The sequence below is a fragment of the Platalea leucorodia genome, assembly GCF_965183815.1.
Source record: "Platalea leucorodia genome assembly, chromosome: 16".
Lineage (NCBI taxonomy): Eukaryota > Metazoa > Chordata > Aves > Pelecaniformes > Threskiornithidae > Platalea > Platalea leucorodia.
The window spans coordinates 13,650,189-13,662,831 of record NC_138838.1 but is presented as its reverse complement, the minus strand read 5'-3'; the positions used below and the strand labels follow the sequence as shown (position 1 = coordinate 13,662,831).

General features: G+C 44.3%; 1 protein-coding gene across 14 annotated transcripts in view; it reads left to right on the top strand.

Annotated features, from left to right (window-relative positions):
- FAM222B (family with sequence similarity 222 member B) overlaps window positions 1-10,286 on the top strand; it is a 36,702-nt gene extending 26,416 nt beyond the window's left edge. For 6 of the 14 annotated variants that reach the window (XM_082328503.1, XM_082328513.1, XM_082328511.1 and 3 more), the window contains 2 exons: window positions 580-707; window positions 6,359-10,286. In XM_082328503.1, coding sequence (XP_082184629.1) covers window positions 626-707; window positions 6,359-7,944 — 1,668 coding nt within the window. In that variant the 5' untranslated portion in view covers window positions 580-625 and the 3' untranslated portion in view covers window positions 7,945-10,286. Of the gene's footprint in view, window positions 1-579; window positions 708-5,455; window positions 5,908-6,358 lie in introns of those variants that run through there. The other 8 variants (XM_082328514.1, XM_082328515.1, XM_082328516.1 and 5 more) reach the window with 4 other exon arrangements.
- Window positions 10,287-12,643: the final 2,357 nt, after the last annotated feature.

The window sequence follows — 12,643 nt, the reverse complement described above, 5'->3', positions numbered from 1 at the left end:
TCTTGCTGTTTGTCTAACCCAGGGCTGCGCAGGTTAGTGAGTCTCCTATGAAATGAAGGAAGTTGTAGCCATTCATCTCTCAACCTAATGGACCACAGAAATTACAAGCTGTAGCATGCAGCTTAATCTTGCCACGAGGCAGAGTGCTGCATACTTTGCCTTCAATTTATGCATGCCATGCCTTTTATTAAATGTAAAAGAGCAGTTGACGGGATTTCTCCAGAGGACTTGCTTTGGCTATACCTGGTAGATAGCCAGTGCATTTCAGTATATAGTAAAATGAATTATGGTGGTTTCTTTACCATCCATGACAACCACCTTTGAAATTTGAGAACTAGAGTTATGGATTATCCTCTGTGTGTCAAGCCGCAGAGGAGAGCAAGACAGCTATTTTAGTTTTAACCCTGCAGATGATCCGTTTCTTGAAGTATTTCCATTGCCGTTACGAGATGCAGTAAGGGCTGGAGCAGCGGTCGTGCATCTGTGCTTGGTCAGGCCTTCACCCAGGGACGGCTCTTTGCCACTTTCTTTTCTCTGTTCCTCCTTGTATTATAACTTTGAATTGTCTCTCTGTTGCAGTGTGCAGAGGAGTGAATGCCCCATGTTGTGTTAGTGCCTGTCTGCCATGCTGGCCTGTCTGCCAGGACCAGGTGACCTCTCCTTTCAGCTTCTTTCTTACACGCAGATGAACACTGGACTTCAGAAATGTGAGTGACGTTTTGTCTGCAGGATGTGGTTAACTGTTAAATCTGGCTCTGGTACAGCTGTGACATAAACATTCAGGATACAGTGGAAAAACTGTTTAACGTTAGTCTTTCTTTTGTTATGCCTTCAAGGCATCCATCAATAATGGCTCTGAGAAATCGCTGTGGAGGTTCACGTGTGCTGCAAGCTCTCCCCCCTTCCTGGCTTTGTAAAGGTTAATTTTAACCACAGCAAGATGAAATGCAAGTGAGGTTTCTGTGAGATTCGTGCCTCTTTGCTGAAAACGTTTTATGCTAAAAGTGTGCCAGCTGACTTGCTTCTTAACACAACTTTTTCCTGACTCTCTTTCACTTCCATTCATTTAATTACTTGTAGACACCAATAAAGTTGGATCAGGCTGATGCAAACCTTTTGAGGTCAGCAGCTCTGTTGTTCTACATACCTGGGGCATATACTGCAAATATTAGTGATCTAGCCCAAATTACTAAAGTTCAAAGTTTCCATCTTCTTTTTGATGTCTCTTTGGTGCCTCTGAAAATATGTCTGCAGAGTACTCTGATAATTCTTTTTTTTATAACTTCAGTAATTTTTTTGATAGTTATACTAGTATTTTTAAGAATAACTTATACTTGGGAATGTAAGTTTAATGGCTAGAGATTTTTTTAAATCTTACTCTGTCTCTCCTCTTTATCACTGAAGTTGCACATTGATTGTTCAGCTGAAATTTCATAAATACCAAGGTTTCTACATGAGATCTGTGTGCTTGCTTCTTAGGGCTGTGACCTGTCTCTTGTATTTGAAATGTGCATTGGGAGATCTCTGTACCTTCAGTTAGCTGATGGATGTGTTGCTCTTTAAAACCAAGTAATTTACACTCCAGTTATAGTTAAAATTGTTATTATCTTAAGACTTGTGGTGCTACTGAAAATGGGTGAGGTAATTTTGCAATTAAGGGTGACATGCTTAAAGTCCTGCCAGAGGGGAATGACGCTGTTCACGTACACAGGTGTGCTCCCCCCCAGCACTTGCATAGCATTTATGCCGACTCCATGGACTTGGTAATGGTAGCGACACTTTTGGAAATAGTAAAAATCTTTACTTACAAAAGGACTTCCTTAGGTGGATGAAACTGGGCATTCCCCTCCTTTCTCTTCCATTTCCAGTTCAAGCTTTGCTGACCAAAACGTGCTTTTTCAAAAGGTGGGCTGTTGTGGTAAGAACATAACTAGGTCCTTGCATTACATAGAGTTTCTTTGGTGGATCAGAAAGCTTAGTTTTGAAAGCAAATTGTTGAGATTCATGTGAGGGTAGCTGTGCATAAATTGGGTATTTGCTAATTACACATTTACGAGGCAACGTGCTGGTATGTGGGCAGTTTCTTAACCTGATGGTACCTGATGCTGTTTCCGAGAACTGCTTATCCCCATGCTGAAAGCATTGCTGTATCCTGGTTAGTAAAGAGCTCCGGGTACCGCATTTGAAAGAATTGAGGACATAAAGTAGCTGGCAGGCGCTGGCTGGCAGTGGTAATGCTCAGCTGTTCCAGTTTGTTCTGATTTATATGGAAAATGAAACTGCTCGTACAGACCTTGCTCACCCCTGCTGCAGATGTGTGTAAGATTAATTGGTGCATTTCTCTCCATACTGTATATGCACAAGTAGTCTAGCCCGTGGTCAAAGGAAAGCTGAGTTAATGAGCGTTTTTAATGAACAGTGACTTGTGACTTTTGATGGCAGGTTGGCAGTAGGCTTTAATAATAGTGCTATTGCTTTTATAAAAGGCATAGGACTCCACAGGACAGCCTTTATTCAGACTTACGGTGTTTGTATTAATAATTTTTTAAGTGTAGTTTTCTGGATCAGACTTTTTATTAACGCCTAAAAATCCACATTAGCTCAATTATCTTTTTTTCTTATACACTTTCAAATAAGAGGTGTTTTTCTTAAAGGTGGTCTTGTGTAGTAGGAGTTTTCTAGATTAATATGCACATATTTTTTCCTTTAGAAACTGATCACTATGGGCCTTCCAATTTCAGTATTTCCCTTTGAATTCCAATGTGCATCACAGGAAAGGTTAGCCCTGAAATTTTCCTTATCCATGCAGGGGATTTCTCACTGACTCCGTATTGATATTCTTTCCTTCCTCCCAGTGACTCCACTATAAACCTGACCAGTCAATCAGCATACGTGAGGCAAGACCATTTGGGCAGTATCTGCAGCCACTGTTGGACATATCAGCAGTGCCGCGGGGCTTGGGAAATAAAGGGTGATTTTTTGTGACAGTGGTGCAAAGTCAAGGTGAAAGGTGCTTCTTGGTGAGCTTGGGGGGGTGGGTGGGGAGGAACAAAAGAGAGAAGAGCAGGTTGGGACTGAACGTGGGGTCATCAGCTAAAATCGAGGTGAGGGCTCTTTCTGTGAAGCCTGTAGAGAAACTGCTGCAGTTGAGATTTTTATGCAAAAGATGGGCACAGCTGTTTTTCGCTTGTCCCAACACAGATGCTCTCATTAGGGTAGGAATCCTGAAGGCCTGTTTGTATTTAGTTTAATGTTAGTGAAAATGTAACCATAGGCAGTTTTAAAGCCTTAATATGAAATGTACTTAAAAATGTTACATTAGTGCTGAGGTGAGGCAGAGAAATGTATCTCATTTCATGATAAAAATAGCTCCAGTGGTGCGATGTGCAGAGGAATGTGACCAGATGAATTGGCTGCCACAGGATTAGCTGGAGTGTGAACTGGCAGCTCACCAATTTATTGGGATAGTTGCTCATATGCACAGCTTTACCTTATAGTAAACATGACATATAATTACTTTTCAACAAAAGTAATCTGCTTTGCATTTACCATTAGTTAACTTTGTGGAGCTTGTCACATTGTTTTCTTAATGTAGCTTGTTCATCAGCCATCCTCATGATCATTTTATGGCCCGATCCAGAATTCTTGCACTTGTGGTATTTTAATACCAACATTTTCTTTTGGTCTATTCTAGCTGGTTTTCCATTCACTTAGTAAGCAGACCTAATTGTTCTTTACTGGTTTGTAGGATGTTTGTATGGGATATTCAGACTCTTGATCAGCTCATAATGCCTTTCTCCTGATTTTTGTCCATTGCCTTAATTATTGCAGTCATCGAATCTTGCCTGTGGAACTACTAGTGAAGCACATTTTAAGCAGCACGTTGGGACCCTTGTAAATACATCACCTTGGTCAGGCCTAAGTAGAATGGCTGAGTTAGTCCATAGTAAAAGGAGCATAATCTTAGCTGTACACACAACAGGCTCTGTTTGAAATGGTGGTTGGTTTCAGAAGGTCCTGTCCAAGCGATTTAAAAGATGGTTTGCCATTTGGTAGGATGCCAGACTTGATGTTGGTGTGTCATTTAACTGAGGAGTTATTTTCTCTCATCAGAGGAAAAAGTTCTTCCAGATTCGGGATTACAGATGTGTTGTAACCGATAGCCACAGCCTGTTCAAACGTTGACGTTTTAGCTGCTTTCTAAAAGCTTCCATTGCAGTTCCTGTGTAACAGAAAAATAGATGCTTGGGTAAAACAGTATTTAGTGTATCTGTTCAGTGTTTATATTTACCACCTATTGATATGCCTATAGAAATGTAAACCAGGCTGGGAAATTTTGATGGTAAAGGTGTCTTAAAGTATCTACTTAATTTTTCATCTGAAAATAAAAGCTTTATGTGACATGGCCGTAACCGTAACATAAACCATAATACAGACAGGAGTGGATTCCTTTGTCCATTGTTGATTTATGGTGAGTTGCAAGGGTCATTTCTGGAGGAAGAAACAGAACTTAATGGGTGTGGGCAATGCTAAAAATAAAGGTTGTTCATGAAGGCCTTGGCTGTTGAAGCAAGGTAGTACTGGCGAACTCCATTCAGAGGGTCTTCTCTCCATTAGGAGCATAGCAGCTCCCTCAAAAGGACAGATATAAGCCACCTGCCTGCAGTGGGAGGTATAGGGATATGAGCAGAGAGGATGTTCTGATTAATATCAAATAAGCATTGTCTTTGATTAAGAGAAAAGGTGTTACGTGCCAGTGTTTGGACAGCACAGAGAGTAAGAGTGTAACCGGGGCTGTGTTACATGCTGTCCTAGAGACACAAGACAGCCTGCTTGCAAAGCTTCTTATTTCACAAAAGATGTTTTTAATATTTCTGTAATTATCTTTTCTTTTGGTATCCATCCTATTTTCCATTTTCTGGCCCTTACTTTCTGAAAGTGAGTGCTCTTAGAGCAGTACTGCTCTCCCTCACCTGTGAAGGCTGGAAGCTTCAGGACGCAAAGAGAGAGAGATGGCTGGTACTCAGACTTGAGCTGTACTCAGGAACCTTCTGGGGGCAATTTGCTTAAAAGAATCAGAGGTGGGTTTTCAAGAGGAAGGGCTGTTTGCCTGGGAGCATCGAGCTCTTTACTGGAGCATTAGATTTCCTTGGGTCAGAGGGCCAGATGCAGGGCTGAGGTGCTCTTGGGCTCTGGAGGAGCTGGCTGCTGTGTTTCCTGTTCTTTCAGCACAGCAGCAGATGGCATGGGGATGATGAAAATTTTAGCAAAAATGATGGGTGTTTTTTTCAGTAAACTGTTTGCAAGGTCGGGGGGGGGGGGAATCAAGCAAAAGCAAAATCAGATTGTCAAAGCTGCAAGCCATTATTTGAAGATTATAAAATCACTTCTAAAGCAGTAGTCCCATAGGAGTTAAGCAGCAGAGCTGTGGTGGGGGGAACGGCTCAGCTCTGCTTGGAATACGATTATAGTGAGGGAGGCACAAGCATTTGCCTAGATTTCTGAAGTTCTTTCTAGAAGCACTTTGAGCTTGTGGGCAAGGTAGGTATCTGGTAAATCGAAGTAAGTGAAACCACACCCCTGTCTCCACAAGTCTTTTGTCTGTGTTTGGGGAGTAGCGTGGTTTTAATCTTGTGGGGTAGTCCCGTAATTTTGCTGTGTGATACGAGGATGCTGTCCTTAGCATAAGTGCCACACTGAAAATTCAGCTGAAGAAATAATTGCAAGCCATAGACTAACGCGTGTGTAGCCTCCTTCTGTTTGCTGAACTTGGACTGACAAGGGCTTCCTAATGGACAAAAAGACACTCAAAGTGCTTTCAGATGTCAACATCTAGAAGAGAACTTGGATGTAAATGGAGGCTTGAGCTGAAGTGCTTCCTATGGTTCCCACCTCAGCATTACATGGATTTAATGTTTAATTCATAACTTCCTGATTTCTGAATTACACGGTAAAGATACTGAGAATGGCTTGAAGAGCCATGGGGAGACAGCCTTAAATTAAGAGAATAGAAACTAGCCCACCACTGCAAGCTGTAAGAAATATTTCAAGCTGGAGACAATCTGATGTTTATAGCATGTTACCTGGTTTTGTCCAACTGTAAACATACTCTGATCAAAACACTGGTTTCATTTTGCTCCCCTAGGCAGGTCTTGCCTTAAGCTGAACTGGGGGTTGTGTTGGTCACCAGGTAATAAAGGGAATGAGGTACCTGGTGCACAATCTGCTGGTCTGGGAAGATTAAGTTCTTGCCTCTTGATTCCTCGGAGATTTTCTGCCCTTGTTGTGCAACTGTCTTGCCCTGGGGTTGATCCCTTGCTTACCAGAATTGGTATTGATGAATTTCCTTTCTCTGCAGGGGACACTACACAGAAAATGAGATCTGCACAGTATCCTACCCCAGCAGAATTGGATGCTTATGCTAAGAAGGTCGCCAACAATCCACTGACTATAAAAATTTTTCCAAACAGTGTCAAGGTTCCCCAGAGGAAACACATACGCCGTACTGTGAACGGACTTGATACTTCGGGCCAGAGGTACAGTCCCTACCCGTCTCAGGCCACCACGAAAACAGGCCTCCTGGCGATAGTCAAATCTCCAGCAAAAGGAATTATCAAAGACTTTGACGGAACACGCACGCGTCTGCTGCCGGAAGCAATGATGAATCCCCCTTCCACACCATACGTTGCACCTAGCACTTTAACCCACCCCCAGGCACTTGCTCGCCAGCAGGCTCTCCAGCATGCACAGACTTTGCCGCACCCCCAGAGTATACCGCAGCCACAGACTTTGCAGCACCCTCAGGGTATACCACAGCCACAAAGCTTACCGCACCCTCAGGGGATACCGCAGCCGCAGACGCTGCCGCACCCTCAGAATATGCAGCAGCCGCAGGGCTTGCAGCATCCTCAGACCATGGCACACCAGACTCTGCAGCACCCCCCGAATCCTTTGCTGCAGCCAGGTTTACATGGAAGCAGAAAGATGCCGGATGCAGATGCGCCGCCGAATGTGACCGTGTCTACCTCAACCATTCCCCTCTCTATGGCTGCCACCCTGCAGCAGAACCAGCCACCGGACCTGAGCAGCATTGTGCACCAGATTAACCAGTTCTGCCAGGCCAGAGCTGGCATTAGCACTACCTCAGTATGTGAGGGACAGATTGCAAACCCCAGCCCTATAAGTCGCAACCTGCTTATCAATGCAAGTACCAGGGTATCTACTCACAATGTCCCTACACCCATGCCTTCCTGTGTAGTAAACCCTGTAGATCATGCTGCTGCTGCTATTCCTCCTGCCTCTGTTAATGTGCCCATGGTGAATATTAACAGGGTGCCACCCGCGTACCAGAATGAAATCAAATCGGTTGCGTGGAACCAGCACCAGCTTGCACATCTGCAGCAAATGTGTGGGGATGCTGCTGGGCCTGCTGGAGTCGCAGGGAAGCACCCTCAGAGAGAGATTGCAGGGCAGAGTTTTCCTGGCAAAACTTCAAACTACCCTCAAGAACTGTGCATGGGCCAGTCATTCAGCTTGAAGCCCCCCATTGAGAAGCCTACGCCTTCTCCACCTGTGAATGGGTTGCAGGGACCCTTGCCATACACCAATGGGCACTATTTTCAGCCCATCTGGAATAACATTCTGCCCACACCCAACAGTGACAGCTCTGGGTCCCAGGACCTCGCCATGCCTTTCCACGGGGGACAGCCAGCAGGAGCACCACTAGATTGTGCAGGAGGAACTCATTACAGAGGTGGAGCTGGCCCATCCAGCCAGAATAATGTGATGCAGACCATGGATTACCTAAGCGGGGACTTCCAGCAGTCCTGCTTCAGAGATCAGAGCATGGCTGTGCTGGGAAAAGTCCATCGGCCTCCCATGAACCGAGCACCTGAACCAACCGATAGTCGAAATCTTCATATTCAACACCCAGGGTATAGATAGGCTGCAGTCACTTTCACAGACAAAAATTATAGGTTTAGTCTTAATTTTAATTAATAAGCAAGGCATTTTTAACTTGCAAACTTGTGTGATCATTATAGTAACCATTGGAAGAAGACATACTGTATATTTAAAAGCTTTGCTTACATGTTATCTATCTCCTTTATGCATCAAGTATTTAACACGCCTTTTGTTTCAAAGAATTTCATTACACTACTTCACGCCACAGCTGTTTCCTCACCACAGAATCCCCTTTGTGTAGCTTTTGCCTTCTGCTTAGTAGCTACTTGCTGGACCGATGTTGAGTTGCTGCAGGGTTTTGCAGTTGCATCTGTTCGCCAGCTCCGTAAAGAGCGAGGTAGCGTAGCTGCTTAAATTTCCATCTCAATTTCCTCTAAAGATTAAGAGCAACAGAATTTGTCAGGAAGCAGGGCTTATTTTCAGCTCGAAAGCCCATTTCATTAATGCATTAAACATTGACCATTTGCACTGTCTAGAGGCCTATTTAATTGAAAAAGAAGCCTACATCTGAAAAGAGCTAGCTAAGGGTATGTATTTAGGCATTAATATAGGAAGAAGCTTTTCAGCTGTTTCTTGCCGACATGCCCATATTTATCATTTAGACTTTGTCCAAAGTCAAAAGTCTCTGGCAGATTTTTCTGATGCTTTTTTTTTGCAGACAGGGTATGGAGGAGGGGGGAAATGGAGGTTTTTAGGACGTAGGCAGCATAGCTGCCGTAGGTAGCTGCCTTTTTTTCTGCATCGTATTTCCCTTCCCCGCTCCCCTTTCACCTGCATAAGAGCTAGTTTTGTCTGAACCCCTCGCTGCTAGGAGTCTGGCCGTCCTGATGTGAAGGGAATCCAGGCCTACTGACAACTCCAAAAAGGGTTCAGCCACTTCTCTGGTAGCTAGAATTCATTTCAGGGTGAGGAGATGTAACTCGAACTCGTCTCCAGTGCAATGAGCAGGCGCGCGGGGCGGTGTGGCATGGTCCCGTTCCGGCAGCGGTCCCGTTCCGGCAGCAGTCCCGATGGGACGGGAGGTGGTTGATCTGAAGCAAAGCTCTGCTCACGAGCCACAGTGGGACCAACGGTCCTGTATTCCTCTCTGTCAAAGCACCACAACAGATTTAATGGAACAATTCTCCTCTCTGGGAATTAGCAAACCTTTTTATAACATCCCTTTTTCCCAGGGTCTCGGTCCCTAACTCCTTCTGTTCCTTTCCCACGTCACTTCCAGCAGCTAGTCAAGTCGGTGACTGTAGGACACTAACTATTGGGTAACCTCAGCGTCTTGTTCTCCTCAGTGTACCGAAACATACCTTCCCTTTCTAACAGCCGAATTTGTTGTAAGTAGAAAATTTCTCATCTCTGTTAATGAGACTAATACTTGAACATAATGATCACAATCAAGTTTGGAAATTAAAAAAAAATAAAGAAAAAGATAAATGCATTGGTTCTTTATATGTACACTGGCTAAAAATATTGCTCTACACTGTAACTTTTAAGTGTAATATTTCTGTATGAATGTCGCCTGGTAGTGTGGGTTTGAGTAGCATTGTGTATGGGTGAACCCACTGGCCTCTGCCATCCACTGGCCTCCCTCACAGCCCTTTGAAAAACAAAGCCTTAAGTATTTGCTCCTTGAACTTTCCTTAACGAGCATGGTTTAAAATCTTAAGACATCATACAAAATTAAAAAAAAAAAAAATAACAAGTTTTGAAGTGACGTCATAGTTGGCTAGAGATTCTTAAAAGTTTTTCGTAAATGGAAAAATTAGAAAACATTTATTTGTATTTTTTTAATTTAGACGTGTAGTCCTGGGCTGTAACAAATATTTAGGTTTCAGAGCTTAGCAGAGTACGTTTTCTGACTCCTTGCGTAAGTTAGTACACTTATATCATGTCATTATTTAAATTCTTTTAAGTGTACTATAAACCGTTCTTTAGTGGTAACTCTAGCAAAGTTAAGCAATTTGACTAAAGACGGATTAAATTATGTGTTGGCTTGTGTTGCCTTATATTTAAAAGGAAAAATTGCCTGATTGTGTTATGCCAAATGATAGCAACATGAAGTCCTAATTTATTGTTTATAATCGTATTCCTGCAGTCTTTGTGAAAACTGGTAAATATACATCTATGAAAGAACTAAAATCCTGAGGCTTTTCATGCAATATTTTTCTGAATACATTATATTGGAAGCCAAGGTTCAAGTCTGAAGCTGCTTCCCTTACAGTCTCCCTGTCGTCTTCCCCATCCTACTCCCCCAAATTGATCTAGGGCTGTGCTATGACTTTAACCTTTCCTGCCGAGTTAGTTACTGTAAGGTGTTCTGCTACCTGAATACATACCTTTTTACTAAATAAAATACTGGCATCTCCTCTGTTCAGTAGCCTGCTACAAATCTCAACCCAGACTGTTATTAAAAGCTAATTTTTTCCTCCTGCTCTTCTCCTGAGAGAGAGACTGAGTCGAGTCCCGTGTTGTGGTGTTTGTGGAAGTGGTTTCGATGCTGGGGAGGGGTTGCGTTAGCCACAGCAGCATGCTGTGAGCTGTGGGGATTGTCCTGCAGGTAGAGCTGCGACCGCTGAGACTTTGCCCCGGTACAGCAGGGCTGGGAAGCAAAAATACTCCCGAGACTCATCCAGGTGGGACATTGCTTGAAAAATAGGAATCATTTTACTATTAAAATACACTGAAATATTTCCTTTTGTTGTAGGAGTTTCTTTAAACCAACCCTTTTCACTTCTGCAGCAGCCTGTTGCTGATGGGCTCTCCTTCCTTCTCCTTCCCCACTCCATCTTCTGTAAAGAGAAACACAAACACCGACCTGCTTCATTCCCTGGTGCAACCTTAGAGCAAACACTGAATGTGCTGTGTAGGCGCCCGCCACGGGGATCCAGATGCGGTCCTGTCGCTTACCAAGGTGACGGAGGGGAGAGCAGATGAGGCGCAAGCCAGAGGTCGGTGGTCCAGCGCATGGTAGGAGGTGTGCTCTCCTGGAAACATTTGTCCACGTGCAGTTTTATTTCACGCTCTGCCCGGTGCAGAAATAAGGGTAACCTAAAGGCTGGGGACCCACCTTCACCCTGGGCTCTCCCAGGGACCCCGATGCGGATGGTCGCCTGCCTTTGGGGTTCAGACCGCTGCTTTCCTTTCTGTCTGTCTTTTCATCTGTGGGTCAGTGCCTTCCTGACCTCTGACTCCAGCGCAAAGCCTCTGTTCCCCTGGTGGGTCCTGGGCCCTCGCAGATGATGGTTCTGCTCCTTGAGGAAAGAGTAAGGTATTTTGAGATGTTTTCCTGACCTTCTTATGCTGCCTCATCAGCACTGAAATCTGTCCCCTTTAAGGTACTAATAGGTACTACTGATTTAGTGGGATATTGTCATTCTGATGGTTGCTGGCAACTCCCTTGCCAGCTGGAGGTGGACATTAGATAGATCCTAGGAGGGATAAACATGAAAGTCATGTAAACCCTTCCCCGAGGAAGCTTCCATCTCTGACGTGTCTTGTCTTTTGAGCAGAAGCTTTGAAGCTGTTAAATCGCAAGCCCAGTTTGTTACAGCCCAAAGTTAACATTTTATGAAGACACTTGTGAATTTTCTTCAAGCTTATGATGTGAAAGATGTTTCCGTGGGACTCGGCTGCTCCTGTAGAAACCAAACAAGTGTTTGCTGGGGCTCACTGGGGAGAGAACTGGGAATTGCTGCTGTATTTCATTAAACCACAGACTGATTATAAACGCTGCTGCTTATGTGCTACAGGTATGAACTAGAAAAATAAAAAGTGGAGGGAAGAAAAGAGAGAGACCTGGTCCCTCTGCCCTTTCTGCAGGTTTGATGCAGTGCGAGCGTGTGAGGCTTGCGTGGCCGTGGTCAGCAGCACAGGGAGCCACGGGCAGCATGGGGTGGGTGCTTGTCCCAAAGGGAATTTGGGGGAGTATGAATGCGTTGGGCATGGGAAAAAAGAGATACAAAAATCTCAGAGCCAGAAAGGTGCTGAAATAATTATTAACAAAAGGAGGAGGAGGAGTCAAGGAGGTGGTTTAAGTAAGTCCTCTCAAGGTGAACTTGGAGAGATTTTTTTGACAACGTCTGCGTGGGTTAGGGCTGTCCCGCACTCTGAAGGTCAGCTTTCCCTGGCCAGGAGGGAGATGTAGGGCTGCTCCAAAAGCTGACCTGATAGAATATGTAATAAACTCAGAGTTTTACTTATTAACATAATGCTAAATGCAAAATTTTAAAGGGAATTCATAACATTTGTAGACCCCTTCTGGAAAAATAGGAGCGGCGAGGGTTTTCTCCCCTTTCCAGTGATCATATGTCTAATTTAATCTGCATGCTTTCATCACTAAGAATGACACAACAACTCAAAACCCATCTCCTCTGAACTTGCTGCAAACATCCGAGTGTCGAAATCCCTCTGATGGCAAACTAACACCTTTCATGCTGTTTCCAGCGTTCCCCAGATACTAAGAAACATATTTGGTTCCCACATGCTTTTCAGGAATTTGGGCTAAAGCAGGCAGCTCAGCCCAGCTAAGCTTAGCTGGGAAGAGCTGTGTTTGCCCACAAGCACTGCCATGTCCCGGCTCCAGCATCCAGAAACACTGTGCCGAGGGCAGTCTCTCTGTCCATCTGCCCTTTGACTCACCATCACTGGAGCTCCTTCCGTACCTGGATTCTTCATCTGTCCCCCCAAG